Source organism: Pseudopipra pipra, chromosome 14 (genome assembly GCF_036250125.1).
Source record: "Pseudopipra pipra isolate bDixPip1 chromosome 14, bDixPip1.hap1, whole genome shotgun sequence".
In the NCBI taxonomy this organism is placed as follows: domain Eukaryota; kingdom Metazoa; phylum Chordata; class Aves; order Passeriformes; family Pipridae; genus Pseudopipra; species Pseudopipra pipra.
The window spans coordinates 1278021-1296674 of record NC_087562.1 but is presented as its reverse complement, the minus strand read 5'-3'; the positions used below and the strand labels follow the sequence as shown (position 1 = coordinate 1296674).

At 54.3% G+C, this 18654-nt stretch overlaps 2 protein-coding genes across 7 annotated transcripts in view; both read right to left on the bottom strand.

Moving 5' to 3' along the window:
* Nucleotides 1-315: 315 nt before the first annotated feature.
* On the bottom strand, nucleotides 316-13435 carry SLC12A3 (solute carrier family 12 member 3). 4 transcript variants are annotated; one of them, XM_064670655.1, is made up of 27 exons: nucleotides 12137-13435; nucleotides 8031-12031; nucleotides 7622-7777; nucleotides 7317-7392; nucleotides 7035-7130; nucleotides 6742-6881; nucleotides 6433-6543; nucleotides 6133-6244; nucleotides 5766-5896; nucleotides 5429-5513; nucleotides 4935-5089; nucleotides 4502-4609; nucleotides 4210-4333; nucleotides 4018-4119; nucleotides 3772-3927; nucleotides 3596-3695; nucleotides 3073-3184; nucleotides 2837-2977; nucleotides 2553-2659; nucleotides 2324-2406; nucleotides 2112-2180; nucleotides 1815-1916; nucleotides 1505-1616; nucleotides 1135-1221; nucleotides 919-1054; nucleotides 736-803; nucleotides 316-478 (listed from the first exon to the last, which is right to left on the bottom strand). In XM_064670655.1, exons 2-27 carry the CDS (start codon nucleotides 8319-8321, stop codon nucleotides 337-339), a joined length of 3102 nt encoding a protein of 1033 aa, XP_064526725.1. In that variant the 5' UTR covers nucleotides 8322-12031; nucleotides 12137-13435; the 3' UTR covers nucleotides 316-336. The 4 variants fall into 4 exon arrangements, with proteins under 4 accessions (XP_064526725.1, XP_064526724.1, XP_064526726.1 ...); XM_064670654.1 differs by having other exon boundaries at nucleotides 8031-13435; XM_064670656.1 differs by having other exon boundaries at nucleotides 316-460; nucleotides 8031-13435.
* Nucleotides 13436-14243: 808 nt separating this feature from the next.
* The window catches only part of NUP93 (nucleoporin 93), a 75968-nt gene continuing 71557 nt past the window's right edge, over nucleotides 14244-18654 (bottom strand). For all 3 annotated transcript variants that reach the window (XM_064670661.1, XM_064670662.1, XM_064670663.1), the window contains one exon: nucleotides 14244-14482. In XM_064670661.1, coding sequence (XP_064526731.1) covers nucleotides 14372-14482 — 111 coding nt within the window. In that variant the 3' untranslated portion in view covers nucleotides 14244-14371. The remainder of the gene's footprint in view (nucleotides 14483-18654) is intronic.

The window sequence follows — 18654 nt, the reverse complement described above, 5'->3', positions numbered from 1 at the left end:
GTTGTGTCTTTGGAAATGAGCCTCGCTCCTACCTCGCTCGGAGCAGGTTTCTCCTGCCAGGGGCCATCTGCACCAGGAAATGTCTCAATTCTGGTGGTTAATGATGTCTCCAGTAGGAGCTGGACCTGGGCCTGCAGCCAGGCACCACAGCCTGAGGTGACATCTCGCTCCTGCTCAGCTGTCGGGGTGGGCTCAGCTGTCATCCCTGCAGCCCCTGAGCTTGGTGCTGACCTGCTCCCAGCCCCTGGGGCTGTCCCCCTTGAGATGAGATGAGTGCTCAGAGATCAGAACTGGCCTGAAAAACTCACAGCCGAGTCGAGGGGGATCCAGGAGGTTTTATTGGCAGTAAAAGGTCAGCACGTTCTCTTGGTTCCCTCGGGTGAGGATGACGGGGGGTCTCAGGTCCTGCGAGAGGGTCTCGAGCCAGGCCATGTAGAGGGCGCTGGGGCAGCGGCCCTTCCTGCCGACGGGCGGGGTGCTGCGGCACAGGGGGGTGCTGAGGCACGGCCACAGCCCCGGCCACAGCCCTCGCCCCCTCCACTGCAGGTTATTTCCCTGGAAAGGGGCAGCACCGCGTCCTCCCCCCCGATTGGACCCGGGCCAGACCCCTTGGTGCCTTCCAAGGGCTTTCCCTGTGTTGTGGCACCATCCCACCACAGCATTAGGGTGTCTGTCTGGGATTTCCCCCCCAGGAAGGGGGGAAGGAACGGGCACGAGGGTGTTGCTGGCACCTACATGGCTATGAGTGCTGCATCCCGCGAGTAATCCAGCAAAATCTCGTTCAGCCTCACCTGTCGGAGCGACTGCCGAGCAAAGAGAGTTGACAAACCCAAAATTAAGGTTTCCAAAAAGACCAAATTTTGTCTAAAAAGCAGGAGACCCTTTGCAGGACACCCACCCCCCCAGGACTGGTGCTACCTTGGCTCTGTTTTTATCAACCTCCTCATCAGAAATCTTCCAGGGACAGCCCTGCCTCATCTCGTTCACTGTGGCCTCGTCCTTGAAGCCATCGTTGAGCCTGAAGGGAGCGATCAGGTCCTCGAACCTCTTGATGCTGCAAGACAAGCAGATGGTGACTGGGAAGAGGGGCTGGGCAGGACTGGGGAGGCAGGGGAAGGGGAATGGGGCCGTTACTGCTCTGGCCGGGGTTTCTGGTTGATGTCAGGGAGGATGTGGACTTCATGGAAGCCAAGGCGGAACTTGCTCAGCAGAGAGACAATCCTGCCAGAGCGAAAAGGACACATTTTCCCAAAATTAGCAGGGAATGGCAGCTCTGGCAGGGACTTGCTGTGGCAGAAAGCCCTGCCATCGGCCTTGGTTTGCACTTCAGGTTTTCCCACTCAGCAGCCACACTGATTTTCAAAGGAGTGAGGAAAAGCAGCCCAGTCAGAGCTCACGGATCCCGTGGGATGCAGAGCGGGAGGGAGGCAGGTCCTGCCACCACCCTGGGGACAGTGGCAGCGGTCGAGGGGCTAAGAGGGGCTGTGGGGCCATCAGCACTTACGCCTTCCTCTCCTCATCCATCCTGTTGATCTGCCCACCGACGAACACACGGATTTTGCACTTCCCCCACCGCTTCTTGCGCCCCAGGAGGTATGGGATGAGCAGCGTGAGACCTGTCCCAAAACACCCCACGGGACACGTGGCAGTAACCCCCAGGCTCAAGAGTGCCTTCTTGATGCCAAATGCCAGGGATGGCCCGGCACCACTGGGCAAGGAGCGAGCCCTCCTGGGCACCACGATGGAGGTGCTGGGCTCACATTATCTCGACAGATGGGCAGCAAAGAGCCACAGCAGCCCAAGGGGAAGGTTACCTCCATCGTCGAAGAGCCAGTAAATGTCGATGGTCTTCTTGCCCTGCTCACTCTGGAAGATGGTGCTCGCCTGCTGCTCGCCGGCCAAGGCGGTGCAGTCCACTGCCGGGGCAAGGGGGTCCCCATGTCAGCAAGGGGCACCGCCGGCTGCAGATTAAAGGCACCACTTCCTCCTGGTCCCAGCCCTGCTCCCCATCACTGCTTGAAACCCACGCCCCTCCCTGCTAACCTGGCTCCCTGAAAAAAATCCTCAGAGCTGGGAATGCTCCAGATGGCCCAGAGCCAGGACAAACCTACCTGTGCTTGGGGCTGCTCTGCTGGCAGTGCCATTCTCGGGGTGCTCCGCTGCCTCGAACGTGGGGTTAACTGAGGAGGGAGGGGAAGAGCATGGGCAGCACGGCAGCGCCTCACTGTCCCAGTCCCCTTTGATCCCCCCCCAGGACTGTGACATGGTGTGGGGACATGGTGCTGGCTGGCACAACTCCGCTGAGCACCCCAAAATCACTTACCATGTGCCTGCAGCACTCGGGAAACATTCAGCCCTTCCTTCATCCTCATTAAGCACACGCCGTACTTGAAATCAAAGGCGTCGCTGGAAGGAGGGAGGAGGAGGCAGTTAACGGGGGCAGCAGTGCCAGCCCGGCCAGACCCTGCACATGTGGCTGCAGCGTCCCCGACAGCAGCCACGGGGCCACCACCAGGAGCTGGTGTCCCCGGGAGGAGCCGGCGTGGCCGTACTGCAGGATGCCCACGTAGTCCTCCAGGCTCTGTGGAGACGCCGTCCGCCAGTCCCTCTTGTAGCCCAGCACTAGGATGTTGGGTCTCATCTTCCCGAGGCCGGCAGCCTATGGATAGGTGTCCCCATGAGACCCTTCTTCAGGGACAGATGGACACGAGTGGTGTCAGTCCACGGGGCAGTGACACAAAGGGGTTGACTGGAGGTTGGGAAGGGGGGTCAGAGCCCCCCGAGCTGTGATGAAAGAGGAGGCACCCTGGTGATCAACAGCCAAAGATGGCTCTACCTGGAGGAGCATTTGGACTCCGCTTCTCAGATCCTCAGCCACCACATCCGTGTAGAAAGCCTTGATCTTCCTCTTCATAAGCCACTTGGCGTGGCCATCTGCCGTCAGCCTGGACTCCGGCATCTTCTGCTTCCGTGGGCCCTGCAGGAAGCAGGGGCAGGGGCTCAGGCAGCCCCTCACAGCTGGTGGTCTTGCCCCCAGGACAAGGAACCAGCTGGTTTCTGCAGGTGACTCACGATCAGCACGTTGCCACAGAGCATCAGGCTGAGGTTCTTGGTGAAGGTCCCCACAAAGTCCACCAGGGCTGGGCGGAAGTTGGGCGGGCCGGTCAGCACCAGGCACTGCGGTCTGTGGACAGGAGGGAAAGGGAGTGAGGGATGGTGCTTTGGAGGCAGCTCTCTGGAATGATCTGCAGCTCTCCTCCCATGCCAGGCCAGTGGCAACTACAGGGAGCATCTTTAGGATGAGAAAAAATCATGGCTGAGGATCCAGTCTCACTCTTTGGTCTCGTCTGATATAAAAAGACCAGTGTGTCTGCATCTGCCTGGTACAGGGAGGGCAGGGTTTGCTCAGCTTTCCACCTCTGCTGACACGGCACAGACATGGGATTTTGGAGACAGACACATTTTGCCATAGCTCCTGGTTACTGAGGGTGGTGGTAAGGATGTGGCCACGGGCACAAAGCCATCCTGGGTTACTGGGTGTGGTGGCTGGCTCTGCATCCCCCTCCCTCCCTGCCCAGCACTGAGCTGCCCTTGCCTGTAGTTCTTGATGTGCTCGTCCACTTCGCTCAGCCCCACCGAGTAGTTGAGGGCCATGTTGTAGGAGCTGGCTTGCATGGAGGAGCCCCAGTTGACATCTGCACGGGGAAGATGGATTAGCAATGGGCCCGGACACCTCCTGGGGCGTCGCTGTGCGGGGGCACTGCCACGCACCCGGCTTTTTGTAGAGGACGTATCCCAGGAGGAAGACGACGATGCCAAAGGCGATGAGGGCCGCCCACCAGGTCAGCAGGAACATGATCACCACCGAGACGGCGGCCCCGAAGAGCGCGGCCCACTTGCTGTAATACCGAAAGGAGGGTCGCCAGCCTGCACGCAAACACACAGAGCGGCCGCTGCCGCCACGGCACCGCACCGAGCCACCGGCCACGGGGCACGGCCTGGCCTGGCACTGCCCACCTGGGGAGTTGGTGATGGAGGCGTGGAAGCAGCTGAAGTTGATGAGGGCGTAGGAGCAGAGGAAGAAGTTGGAGATGATGGGGGCGATGGCGTTGAGCTCAGCTGTGGGAGCAGGAGGAGCTGTCAGTGGCAGGGACAGAGCCACTGGCTGGTGCCAGGTTCCAGCAGGGTGCCAGGGTGGCAAGTACCCACCGATGAGGATGAAGCCAATGGCAATGACGTAGGTGAGCATGTAGCCACGGAGGGGCTCACTGTTCCTCCCGTAGCCCTTCCCAAAGAAACCAATGAGCGGGTAGAGCTGGTCCTTGCAGAGACACTGCGGGGAGAGACACACAGGGGCCGGTGAGCTTCTCTGGAACATGGGATGGCAGCATCCCCTTCACCCCGGGGCTGCTCACAGCTGCAGAGCTCTGCACCCAGGAGCATCACCCACTGCCAGGCTTGGGGACAGGAGCTGGGGGATGTGGACACACCGCCCTCTCACCTGGAAGACTTTGGGGGCTGAGACAAGGCAGGCCAGTGCTGAGGAGAGGGTAGCACCAAAGATCCCTGCTGTGATGAGGGGCCCAAATCCAGACACCATGCTCATGCTCTGCGTGAAAACCAGGGGGTCAGGAACCCTGGCACCCCTGGTGCACCAACCCCCCCCCCCCCCCAGCCCTGAGGGATTTCCAGCCCCCAGGCTGGCACCCTGCCACTCTCAGTGCTTTTCCATCCGCATTATCCAGGCGGCAAAGTCCAGCCATGTCCACAATCCCGAAGAAGATGCTCCCTGGTGCATCCCTGTTACAGGGGTGCTTTAACAGCACGGGTGCCCCCCCCGATGCCAGGCACACGGCTGCCCTGGGAGATCCATCCATTGCAGCACAAACCCAGCCAGGAGCAGGAGCTGGGCTGGTGGTGGTGCTGAGCAGCACCTGGTAGTAGTTGCTGAGCCCATATCGGCAGCTCTGGCGCTGGGCACAGGCGGTGAAGTTCCAGCCGTAGCCGCAGGCCAGGCCCTCACAGCCCAGAGACCCCACGGCCACGCTGTCGTTCAGGCTGCCCGAGGCGTCTCGGACCACGCAGGCACCTGGGGGGACACACAGGGCTAGAGCAGGGCTGGCATCTCTCCACGGTTTCACACAGCCCAGCCTCACATCCTGGGACAACCCCCGAGTCCCTACCACGGGGCTGCCCCACTGCACGATGGCTGTGAGCAATGCCATGAGCTCTGTCACCCACCCAGGGTGACTTTGCCCCACGTGGAGGCACAACAAGGTCTGGCACCCATGGCACCCACCCCAGGGTATCAGTGCCAGTGCCTGCAGCTTGCTCCTGGCTCCCCCCCCCCAGCTGCATCCTCCCAGGTCACCCATTTTGGGGGAGGGTGAGCCCATACACCCAGCTCACCTGAGGACATGCTGCTTACCAATCGTAGCAGAAAGCACCAGGTAGGACACAGTGGTCCAGAAAATGGCCATCAAGGTGCCCTTGGGGATGGCCACGGCAGGATCCTGCCCAAGGGAATCACAGAGATATGTAAGGCAGCTTTCCAGCAGCACCACTGATGTGGCATTTTATTTGTGGCTGCTACACAAGAGAAATTGTAATTCACTGCATCACAAAGCCACAGAGCAACTCCTGGCTGAGCCTCCCCTAAAGTTTACAGAAGAAATAAAACAGAGTCTAATGGTTGGATCAAAATGAAAGCCCTGGGGAAAACAGGGCTTGAGCCCTGAGAAATGCCAGCTCTGGTCACAACCCACCTTCAGGTCACCTGAAATGTTGGCCCCAGCCAGGATACCGGTTGCTGACGGGAAGAAAATGGAAAACAAGCCAAAGAAGGAGCCATCAGGCCCACGCCAGTTGGGCACGAAGTTCTGGGCAAAGATATCAGCTGGGGAGGAAGCAGAGAAGAAGCATTTTGGGTCTCCCAGTTGCTTTAATCCTGGCTGAAGCACCTCAGCACTGGATGGAGGCACAGCACTGACGGCAGGGAACCCACGGGAGGGGACACAGCTCAGCAAGGAGCACCTTCCCAGAGCAAACATCTCCCCCAGCAACAGCAAAGAGCTGGGCTCCAGTGATGCCCTTGGACCCGCCGAGCACAACCCCAGCCCACGGCAGACCCACCTCGGTAGCTGAAGAAACCCTTTGATTGCTTCTCGGCGGTGGCCGGGATCACTGTCCCCACCAGGTAGTTTATGAAAGAAACCAAGATGACCAGGAAGAACAGTATCTGTGCCTGCCAGACCAGAAAGAGCCAGCTGAGGAGTTGGGGGACAGGGCACAGAGGGAGTGAAGGATGCATTAGGAGGAACCCTCGCCCGTTTTGGGGAGCTACAGGCATCCTCCATTCCTCGGATGCCTGGTGGGCAGCAGGGACAGCTCTTATCAGCCCAGGGGAATAACGTGAGCAGAAGTGAGGGTTACCTTGGCCTCCCACTCCATGCCAGCCAGGGAGATGCCCAGCAGCACCGTCACAGTGATGACCCCAATGATGCGGATGTCGTTGGTGGGGTCCACAATGAGGGAGTTGTACTCCTGGGGAGGGGGAACCGTTCACAACGTGGAAATAACCCTCCCCTTTACTGAACCACTGGGATTTCCATGAGTTTTAGCAGCTGCTGTTTGATTATCAGTGGTCCAATACTAACACAAATGTTAATTAGTGCAGCTTGTGCAAGGAGAAGGTGAGGATGGGACGAAGGAGGAATATGGGACCCCGAGGCAGTTCCTTACCTGCAGCAGGTCCCGGACAGTTTCAGCAAAGCCCACAGTGTGCATGGCCACGGCCACCGCGTTTGCAAAGGCAAAGATCAGCCCGATGGAGCCGCCCAGCTCCGGCCCAAGGCTCCGTGAGATGAGGAAGTAGGTGCCTCCTGAGGCAGTGGGAGCACCCCGTGGCATTACTGCCTCCCCCACAGGTTTTTGGGGACCCCCCCGCACCTTGCAGCCCGTGCCAGGAGTTCACATCCATGGGGCAGCCCCAGGGTGAAGGAGACCCCCGGGGTGGCTGGGAGGGAACACACTACCTGACTTCACTTTGCCATTGGTGGATATGGCAGAGATGGACAAGCCAGTTATTGTGGTCACTGTCACGGACATCAGGATGATGAGCCACGTCAGGGCTGTGGGGAGAGGGCACTGCTTCAATCCTGCATCCGCCCAGTCCCACAGACCACCCTGCCTTCCCTACGAGACCCACAAGGACCCTACACATCACCCCACGCTCGATGCCACACCATTCCCACCCCAGGTGTTTGGTGGTGGTGAGCCCAGTGCCCCCCCAGCTCCCAAGGAACCACAGCACCCACCGATTCCTGCCTGGGCAGTGATCCAGGGCAAGCGCAAGTAGAGGATGACTCCCCAGATGTTCAGCATGCAGCGGATCTGGGGGGACAGAGAAGAGTGCTGGCCATCAGGGCACGGGCACCTGGGCATGGCCAGGCCACGCCAGCTCTGCTGTGCCTGAGAGAAAACCACCCTGCTGAGGAGGGCAGGGAATTGCTCACAGTGCAGGCACTTGCAAAAAATACAGATATTGGGAAAAATGCAACAAGGGGCAAATGCTTGGGGGTGTGGGGGCAGGAGGGTGCTCCGTGTGGGATGAGTCACTCACCATGACGCCCTTCACCCATCCAAAGCGGATGGGTTCCTGCTCGGAGGCTCCGCCGGGCTCCCCTTCTGCCTCCTCCAGCCCAGGCTCTGGCCCAGCCTCGGGCAGCCCATTGCTCCACTGCGGGTCACACACGGGGTGGAGGCGGCCCGGGTCAGGCTGTGGGGTGAGGGGAAGGCAGGTGAGGGTGGGCAGCAGCCAGGCATCCCTGGAGGGAACACTCTGGCTGTGTACACAGCTGGAAACAGCTGGGTTCCCCCTCCAGCTTCTCCCAGGGCCTTTCCAGGGCACAGCATCAGTCATGGCCCCAAGAGGCAGGAGACAGTGTGACACACCACAGACACATCGCAGGGCCCGGCGGCACGGCCAGGGGATGCCGGAGATGCCACAGGCACAGCCGAGCTCCCATTACCTTGAGGATGGAGTGCAGGTCGGCCAGCGTGGGCCTGCCCTTCCTGGGGTCGCCCACCCCCTTGCTGTTGGCATAGTGCTCGTAGGCGGGCACCACGTCCACCGTGTTGTAGCCGAAGGTCCTGGTGCAGAGGGTGCTGCCGCAGAGGGAGGGCTGGGCGCTGTCACAGCCGGGCCCCTCGGCGGGGGCGAAGGGACCCCGGGCCCCCTCCTCCATGGCCAGGAGGGTGCTGATGGTGAAGCGGCCGCTGCAGCGGGCCGGGGGCAGGTCTGGGGTGGGCAGCTCGGCCATGGCCCCTGCCCAGGTGGCTGCCAGGTGGGGGACGGGGCGTGGAGAGGGGCTCGCCCGCTTTATACCCCGCAAAACCGGAGTGAGGCGACCGGCACACACCCACCACTGATGCTAATGGAGGAAAGGAGTCGGCTCGAACCACTCCGAGCTGGTCAGGAGGAAAAAAAATAGCTGGAAGGGACACCAAAACCACCGTAATGGGCATCAGTGCCTCCCAGCACTCGATGGGGGCAGCGATAACAGATTTGAGATTAAGTCCCAAGGACAGATCGGCAGAGAAACAGGCGTTGAGTTTGCCTCTGGCCCCGACCCGGGAACATTCAGTTCCCACAGGGATTTATTATGGAAAAAGGGAGCAAGACTCCCACGCACCCTCGCCCTTCCCTGGGATACTGCCCCAGCCCCGCCAGATCCCGTAAATCATCCTGGCTGGGCTCCAAGCTGCTGCCTGTGGCACTGAGCTGGGCCGGATGCGGGACGGGAACGGCCCCTTTATCTCCCAGTGAAACCAGGGAAAGGGGGGAGTGTGACATCAAGGGTTGTGAGAGCTGCCCTGCTGGGACTCAGCTGCCAGGGGGCTGGAGAGGCCAGGGGACACCGACAGTGGCAGACAGTGTCTGTGCTTGCCCAGGGCTGGGAGCTGGCAGCTCTGCCGTGCTGGGCAGCACAGACCCCCACGGACCCAGAGCCCCCTTCCCCTCCCGATCCAGGGAGGGGACACTACTGAGCTACCACCCAAGGTTCAGAACTCTCCCAGTCCCATCCCTGATTTAATAAGCCACTTAAACACTCGCCCACATCACACAAAACATGAACTGGGGCCGTGAGGCCACTCAGCGTTCACCCCACAGCCCCAGCAGGCGAGGACAGGGGGAGGGATGGGCACCTCTTACACCTCTGCAGCCCCTGTCACATGTGCCTCAAAAGCAGTTACAGATAAGATCAGCAGAGACAGCAAACAAGGCCAGCAATAAAATTCGAGGGCAGCCCATTTGAATTTCAGCTTGGTGTGGCTTTGCAAGTTAATGGAAAATTGGGCCTGCCCCCCCCTTCTGCCTCTGGCTGTGCTTGCATTCACACACAAATTTTAACCTGCTTTTTGAGGACTTGCTCCAGCCCCCTTACATTGTTTGTGCTGAGCAGATGCCAGCCACAATCACCAAGGGCCAGGGTGCACCCACTTACCCGGCAAGCTGAGGACAGGCAGCCTGGCCTGCATCCCGTGTCGGCCCTCACGGTGCTCCAGCACCCAGTGCAGAGCTGTGCCCGTGCCTGTGGGCAGCCAGCCTGGCCAGCAGGGACAAGGGCGAGCTGGATGAGGAAAAGTCACTCCAGCACCTCATGCAACACCTCCTACAAAGTGGACACCAGCTCCCTCTCACAAAACGTGGCAGCAGACTCACACCTGCGAGAAGTGGCTTTATTTTAGAACCTCGTTAGTTCATCAAGAACACTAATTTGCCCAAACCAGCACAGATCAGAGTCTCTGAAGTGGGTCAGGGATGCTCCAGAAGAGACAGGAGGGTTCCAGGACGCCAGGTGCAGAGTGAAGAGAGTGGTATGATGCAACCCTGGTGTAGTGAAATAGCCGGATTGTAGGATGCGCTTGTCGTCGGCCTGATTCACAACACCAGCTGCAGCAACAATACCAGGGCCCAACACCAGGGCTGTGCAGTGCTGGGAGCTGTGGGCAGGGGAGCAGAGCTCTGTGGCACATCCCTCCAGCCCCTCCACACACAGGGAAGAGGCTCCAAGTTGTTTCAGCAGGGCTTTCCCTCACTTCCAGCCGATCCCCCAGTTCGTTCTGGCTATTAAATGCATCAAAGGAACCCAAGCCCAGTTAGGCAGAGAATGGTGCAATGCTTTACACACAGCTTCTCTTAAAGATTGCCCAAGTGCTATATTCCAGCAGGCTTTGATGAAGTTTTAATTTCCTGTTTCCATCCCCATGGCAGAGGGAACCTACCAGACACAGGTAGGAACCTACCAGGACAAACAGATGGTGCCGGGGTCAGTGCTGCAAACCCACCTGCAGAGCAGGACCCAGTTCCTCAGCACTGCAGCAAAGGAAGCCTGGGAAGAGAAAACAGATGGTTATTCAGCCAACTGCCAGCAGCCTTTCCCAATGGGAGCAAAGGGTGCATCTCCCATCTCTTCCAGACACCACTCCCATCCTTCCAACTTCAGACCCAGAGAGAAAGCACAAAAATGCTGACACAGGGACATGAACAGTGGCAGTATTTGAGTGCTGTCCCATGCCAGGGACACACAGCTGCAATTAGCAATATCCCCTTCCTTCCTCCAGGCTGGAAGGAAAACAGCTTCCTTCCTTGAGGGGCTGGGGTCACTTTTTCTGAACACAATTCCTTCAGCTCCTGAAAGCAACAATGCCCAAGCACTGTCTTAGACAAACACAGCAGTGATAGCAGTGGAGAACAAAGTCACCTCATTTAGCAGGTCTGCTCCAGCCAGAGGGTCTGAAAAACATAACAAAACATCATCAGATGAGATGCAGAATCTGCATTCAGTGGGGAAATCCAAGGCAAGGCAGAGAAGCAGGAATGTAACCCACAGGCTGTAAGCAGTACCCTGCTTACATAAAACACTTAAAAGAATTCTCAGCCTCACAGAAATGGCTGAGAAGACAGGACCCATGGACACCAGCTCCCTGACAGTGCTCAGGAGGCCCTTGAGGCACGTTTCAGCAGTGTCACACGGGTTGTATTGCCTTAGCTCAGTCTAGTTATTACCAGGTTAACCCTGGGTAGAGCTTTAACAATTTTTTTCCCTACTGACAGGTAAGTAGGGCAGAAGTTTACAGCACATCCCCTGTAAATCCAGACCACATCACTCAGCCCTTGTTCCTGGAAGGAGGTGCAGCCTGTAGAGCTGCAGGAGCTGCTGTGCTGATGCCACAGCACACGTGGATGTTTCAGAACCAAAGAGCCACAAAATCCGTGGAACACAGACCTGGAGGCTCTGCTGCACCCCCACCAGCACAGGGTGTCACAGCTCTCACAGCAAACACCTTCTTGCTTTTTCTTCCCATCTCCTCCAGCAACACAAGCTTGAGCTGCATTTGACTCAAACCAGTGAGTCACCCTTCAGATGCATCTCATCTACCTGGAAGACCTTTCATGCCGAGGATTAGTCCTGGAGTAGGAAAAAGCAGATGGAATCAGCCTAAATTTGATCTGCAGCATTCATCTGTACTTCTTGTATAAAGAGCAGAATTGGGCTCAGATGAACATCCCCAGCTCTGCTGCACACTGTGCACTATTCTGTTGTAAGGGGAGTGCTTAGTGACACCACCTTTGAACAGGCTGTACCAGACTCAAGGTATGAGTTTAGTGACACCCCAGAAAACCCTTCCAGCAGATAAGCTATTTAGAAAACCAAGGCTAAGATTGTACATTAGCAAAATCAAAGCGTGATGGTACAAAACCTGAGGGAGCAGAACCCAGTTTTTCTGCCCAGCAGAATAAGCAGGAGGTGGAGGGAAAACAAAGACATCTGGAAAACCACGAGGGTGCCTTATTCAGCAAAGCACCAGTCTGTGCATCAGCATCTACCTCGGAGCAGCAAAGCCCTTAAAGTCGTGCAGAGGAGGGCTGGGTTTGCCAGAGCCAGGCCTAGGCACGGAGCTGGAACCTGCCCCACTGGGAATGTGGGAAGATGGATGGGCTGCAATGTTCACCACCTGCACAGACCTAAGAAGAAATCAAAGGGCAATCAACAAGCAATAAATTAATTCCAAACATCTGTGGCCTCTTCTGTAATACCCACAACCCTGACTGAAACAGGGCCAGTCTTACCTTTCCAGGGTTAGTCTCAGGACTTAGATTCCCTGGGGTTTATTTCCTCTGTCTGTCCATCACAGAAAGATCACCTTGGGTTTGGAAAGCATGAAATAATTCAGAACCTGATTAGTTTAAAAGGGACCAGAGGCTAGAGTCATGATCACTGGGCACAGAGGGAGCAAACTGGGCACAGACATCAGCTTTCCCTTTCACCAACACCCGTGAGGGCTGAGAAGCACCAGAAAGCTGCTACAGCTGCCCTTGAAGGGGGGACAGAGAAAGGGCAACGTGCTGCTTACAGGAGGTCCCCAGGTTCAACACTGGACATCAGAACACGCCAGTGAGGCAGCACAACCACTCTGCTCAGCAGGGGATGGACAAGAGACAGAACAAGGTCCTGCAAATGGTAATGTTAAGAGCTGAGCCCCAAAGGACCTCTGTCCCCACAGGAACAGCAGAGCAGGGACAGGGAATTCCAGTAGGGAAGGTGGCCTTCACCCTTCCCGACTCCAGCAGATGCTGTCCCTCTCCTGCTCAGGTCAGTGGTTGCCTGAGGACAGGAACAGACTTGCCAGACTCTCTGTACATGAGCTGGTTTGGTGCTGGGAGTGACCCAGGGACAGGGGCTGAACACCAGCCAGGAAAACACAGGAGCAGAGTCATCCTGCAGGACCGTGTGTGTGGCAGCCCTGGCCCCACCAGGAATGCCCACAAGCATCAGGGATGGTGCCTGTTCTCTCAGGAACTGGATCAATTGTCAATTGAGACATGCCAAGAAGCATTCCCACACAAATATCCCAGAAATGTTAACAGCTAATACAGCTTTCCACACTCACCTGTTGACAGGGTGTTAGGCAGTTCCACCTCCCAGCCCCAAGTGACTCCTTGGTAACTCACCAACTCCCCTGGACTCGCAGGGGTTGTCCAGGTCTCTCTCAGCCTCAGGTTGGAACAATCCTGGCCATGCTGCAGGAGCACTCTGTGTCAGACACAATCCCTACCTCTGTCTGCTGGGGGTCCCAGCAGCTGGGTTGCTAATGCTGACAGACGTGGGCTGCTTCCTGTCCAAAAGGTGGACAAAATTTATGCTACAACATTTCTGGTGGAAAAAGTAATTAGGAAATTGTCATCAAGTCAGTCATTCCTCTATCCCAGTCAACTTAGACATTGCAAAATGGGGATGAATTCTCTCCCATGACAGCTGTTAACACACAAAGGCTGAAAGCAGCCCCTACATTTTGCTGCCTGTTCTGCATCCCAAACTACACAAGTTCTATATTCCCTAACACAGGAGGGTGAGACAGCAGCAGGGGAGCAGCAAGAGTAACCACCAACATTCCTCACATTTCATTCCAAAGACAGGCAGCTATATTAAAAAAGAAAAGGTTCTATTATAACATGCTCCCTGGGCTTTCACACTTATTTAATTGTACCTTAAAACATTTAAAGGTAACCATTTTTAAAGCTCCATGCTTCAGTGGGACTCTGGTTTCCCACTAAACCAACAGTAATGTCACCCCCACACTTGGACCTCTCTTCTCCAGGTGAACTCTCCAGGGGACCACTTGGAATGCACCTGACTGAAAACTCATGTGCTGCTCACAAAAACCTCTCCTACCAAAATATACCTGTTTGCAACCCAGGTGCTCCTGCCAAGCTTCAGCAGAGCTCCAGGATGTGCAGAGCTGAGACATCTGGGACATGGACCTGGAGTTCACCCTTGCTGAGGACAAAGAGCCCCTGCAGAGTTCCCCTGCACTGCAGCAACACATGCAGCACACAGGACAGGGGGATGGACTGATGGCAGCTCACGGGGTGGGTGGTGCACCAGTGACACATTTTCAACACTTAACATGCATTTGAAACCCAAAAAAAACCCTAAAGGTTCCCAGCTGTATGTTCATTAAGCATTAAATCAAAGTTTTCTTCTCCACTTCCTCTTCTGTTATAAAACTGCTCATTCATTCACCCCACTGCTGCAGAGCTATGACTTCTCCCTCTGCACAGCCCATTAACTAATTAAGAATAAATTTCTAAACGCAAAACCAATTGAAAAAAAAATTAACAAAAAAAAACGTAAAACCACAAGAATCGGTGAAAATGAAAATGTCAAAAACAAATATCAAAACCAAAGAAATTTATTTCCATCAACAAAAATACAGAATACAAAATGACACTGGTCCCCAGGGGCCCTCTGAACGTACTAAGGACAGGCAGAGGCTGCTGCAGCCCCGAGCCAGAGCTGCTCTGCTAATTCATAAGGATCTCCATCTGCACCAGTCTGGCGTTTGTGTCTCCTGAGGTCCTGTAGGGGATCATCCCAGCAAACATGATCAGGGCACGGGCCTGGGACTGAAGTTGCTAAAAGACAGAAAAACAAAGTGCAGTTGCTTTAGCATCAGAAAACCCACAGGAGTTAAACATTTGCCTCTTGAAACAAGCAAATGTAATCTTTGTTTCTCAGAGCTGCTCTCTGGACAACAAGTCTCTGCATTTGGAAGGAAATCCAATTATTTCCTTTCCTGACCATTAAAAGCATGTTGAGTTGCCCTTTTGTTTAAAAAATAATCCCATTTATTTGAAATTACCTAAGAAAAAACATTTTCAGCAATGTGGGGTGTTGTTGCACTGCAGCAATCTTGTAACTTCTGCATGAGGTGGGCTTTCCCAGGGCAACAGGACTCTTTCCCACCTTGCAAAATATAAAGTTGATCCTGCTGAAATGCAGCATTAATGCTGTCAAAGCAGAAGTACCAGAAATAAACAGGTAGTGCCACACACACTTGGGGATCTCCAGCATCACCTACAACATACCAGTTTCCTCAAAGCAGGGGTACCAAGCAAACAGAGCCCTTCCCCTGAAGGAACCAAACCCCTTCTTGCACACCAGGAGGCTGCAAAACAGCTGAGGGAATTCTGGAATAATTTGTTTCATTTGTTAAAACCCTGAGTAAATTAAAAGGAAAATCATGGCAATGCCTGGTAGAAGTCAGGAGAAGACAGAAAGCCCAAATCTTTATGGAAACCTATTTAGACTGCTTTGATTACTAACAGGGTTTTCTTCTTAAATATTAAGCATCTCAAAATTACTGTACTAGAAGATCCACTGTTTAAATCCTCCTTTCCCCTACTGACTGCAGAGAAAGCTGAAGGTGCTCAGGTTGCTGTGGGCACATGGATGGTAATTTTGACAGCAGGAAATCACACCATCCCCAGTGCCCCTCTGGCCAATTCCACCCCTTTTTCAGAACCAGTCTGTTATTCACTGGCCACAGAGAAGCTTTGGAGGCTGACACTGGACAAGCTGGGAGGGTTTTCCCAAGACTGACCCAATTGCTAAAATGTCCTGGGACAGTTTCTCTCCCTGCACTGGCTACTTAACAAGGTGGCCTGGAAATGACTTCCAGTTCCAGTCACAGTCGTATTTCCCCCAGTCTGCTTCCAAATGTGGGGTTGTATCATTATGTCTGACTTGCTGCTTTTCAGAGGAGGTCAAAAGAGGTGGGACATGAAAAAAAAAAAAGCCTGTCAAGGTGTCTGACTCTTTGGAATTAAAGTATTAAGAAACAAAGACTCTCACCGTGACTAAGAAGGGCTGAGGAGCAGTGCAGGTTACTGTTCCCTTTACCTTTACAGTAGCAATGACAGCTGGGCTGTTTTTAAAAATCAAAACAATACTTTGGGAAGAATGAGCAGAGGTTTGCAGAGGTCAAGAGCGGCCTGGAGGTCTAGATGTTCTATTGGCTGTAATTACTTAACGAATGTTACAGTTACTTGCAATTTTAAATAAGAGCACAGATAATAAAAAAATAGAATTCCATTCCATTCCTGACCTAATTTTGCCACCAAGATAACACCCTGGGGCTGCTCCAGAGAGTTCAGCACCCTGGCTCAGGGTGGGGAGCTTATGCCATTGCTGTCATGCACTCACAGCATCTGGGTCAGGGCCATCACCACAGCCACAGCTCCCAGCACTGCAGGCTGGGCTCACTGCAATCTGCCTAAAATCTGACAAAATGGATCAGCCCAAGTGGGACAACACTTTGCTCCCTCGTTCCCAAAACTAATTAATGTATAAACTTAAAAAAAAAAAAGATTATTTAAAACACAGCTTGGGTGATTTCATCCCAAAATCAACAAAATGCATAAATGTCAGCTCTGACTTCAGACGTGATACTTGAAGTCCATTCCACCTCTGAAGGGTGACAGGAGATGTTTAACAGAGAGCATTACTGAGTTCAGGGGGTTTCAGTACTCCAGTACTCCTTCTACCCATTCTGCCCTTGCTGCCAGGTCCACACTGCTCCTGCCAAAGTCCCCACTCATTGCAGCAGGATGAGCAGAGCAGTGCTTGGCACCAGAGGGCAAATTCAAGAGCTGTGTGCTCCTACTCTGGGGAGCTCCATTCCCTAATATGTGGAATAAGCCTCAGAGTTACAAATGGCTACTATCTTGTGTTTTCTCTGATGAACAGAAGATGGATCTAGAGAAAAGCCAAGAATTTCAAAGACCTATTCAAGGAAAGGTAATTTTTCCCTTGCGTTGTGTACTGGGCAATGTGAGATTGTTAAAGCTTCTGAAAGAGCCCAATTTCCCCTAAAATTTGCTTTCCCAGAGGAAATGGAAAAGCTGCCCTTCCTCCAGGGAAGTTCAGAAGACAAATCCTTGTCAAGCACAGCATGCTGAAGCTCGTGTCTGTGATCTCTGTTCAGGTGAACAAGATTTTGCTGAAGAAACACCTCCCTCCTCATGTTTGGAATGCCCTCATTTCTTTCCACCACTAAAATCGCCTGAACTGCTTCCCAGACATGGGAACTGAAGCAATCCAGATTCCCTGCTCCTGCAGTCCTGGAGGAAATTCTTCAGGGTAAAAGAAAAGGGGAACAGGAGCTAAAGCTGTTCTTACCCTGCCTTCCAGGTGCCCATGCCTGGTATTTTTCTGCACATGCAAATCTTTAGGCAGACGGGAGCTACAGGGTGAGAGGTTTTTTCTCCTGCTAATCCTACATTAGCAGATTATGCTCCCCTGTGACACTGCAGTCACACAGCTGTTCTCTTATCCCCTCCCTGACAGCAGAGGCAGCGGGCACTTGTCCCCTCTGATGGCTGAGCACAGCTTGTACTGCACACAGAGAGCTGGGACTCAGAACCCCCTGTCCCCACCATCACTCACACCCTGCTGCCAGGGGATCCCACCACAAGGCCAGAAGGTTGATTAACAAAACCTGAAGCCTGAAAAAAAGAAAACTTCCAAGGGTTTTTAGCAAGGTCCATCATCAGCTGATCTCCACAGATGAGTGCAGAGCATGTTTGTGAAGCAGTGCTCACCCACTGCTGATACAACACGATTTCAAAGGGGCTCCTTCCACACAAACCTCTGCCAGCAGAGCTGCTAAACCCATCCTCAGTCGGCCAACAATGCTCCTACTGAGGTGACACCTGACAGCACTGCACCCCCTACAGAGATGGTAAATGCTTCTGCATGAGGCACAAGACTGAAATCAAAACCAAAACAAACAGCTCACTTGGAAAGCAAGAAACTGGTTGCTCAGTGCCAATCTTGTGAAGACACAGAGCAGGTAACACATTGCCTTAGCCTGGGACTTCACATGTGTAGAGTTTAAGGTGGGAGAAGCCCAAGCAGCAGGCATCCCTCTGCAGTGCTGCCAATCTGCACTGCTGTAAGGCAGGATCCTGTAGCTCTCACAGGCTGCACCCCAAAACCAAAGATATATCATTACTCACACCTTTCATTTTCTTATGCAATTTAAAAATGCTACTAAGGCCTTAGCAATATTGCAATTTACAGATCAAAGGCACTTTTGCAGCTGACTAAAGCCTGGAATAAAGCTGGCTGTGCCCCAAGTTGGTTTTCACTCTCAAAAGTAGTTGATATTTATTTTCTAATCTGTTAAGAGTGGATGAATGGTTTGGCCTTGGTTTCCAAGTGCCTGCAGCAGCTTTAGCTTAGTAAGAGTTACAAGACCAAACCCAATAACAGTTGAGAACCTCTCTGTTCAACCCTGCATGTTGACAGGCGAGTGCCCACAAATCTGGCTGTGCCCTTTGAATGATGCCTGTTCTGCACCTTGCAGAGGTGGAGGTTCCTGTCAGTGGGCTGGAGAAATGCTTCTGCACCAGCTGGAGCTCTGAAGTCAAACCCACTGTTGCCATCCATTTCCCCAGACAGCCAGACAAGCACTGCTGCCCACTCTGCTGCAGAGGCAGCAGCACAACGCTGGCAAACTGCTGCCATTCACCATCGAGATCTTGGTGCATCCCCCAAGGACATTTGGAAAACATCAGTCCATGTCACTACAGAAGCAGGCCAGGGAGAGGAGTCAAGGAAGGCCCTTCCACCAGAAATGGGCACCTACTCAAATGAAGGGAGTGGAAATCAGGTGCTTGAAAGCAACAGCTCAGTTGTCACAGCAGCAACACCAACCAACCTAGAGACACTGCACTGTCCCCATCTGTTTTACTATTTAAGATCCCACCAAGAAGCAACTTGCTTTTTCTTGCTAGTGAAAATA

Excerpts from the sequence above, each read along its gene's own strand:
- SLC12A3 (XM_064670654.1), bottom strand. The coding sequence starts at position 8,321 with ATGGCCGAGCTGCCCACCCCAGACCTGCCCCCGGCCCGCTGCAGCGGC. Across the intron at positions 4,610-4,934 it reads GGCTCAGCAACTACTACCAG|AGCATGAGCATGGTGTCTGG; the intron begins GTGCTGCTCAGC and ends GTTTTCACGCAG. Across the intron at positions 479-735 it reads GATGCAGCACTCATAGCCAT|CACCCCGCCCGTCGGCAGGA; the intron begins GTAGGTGCCAGC and ends CCTGTGCCGCAG.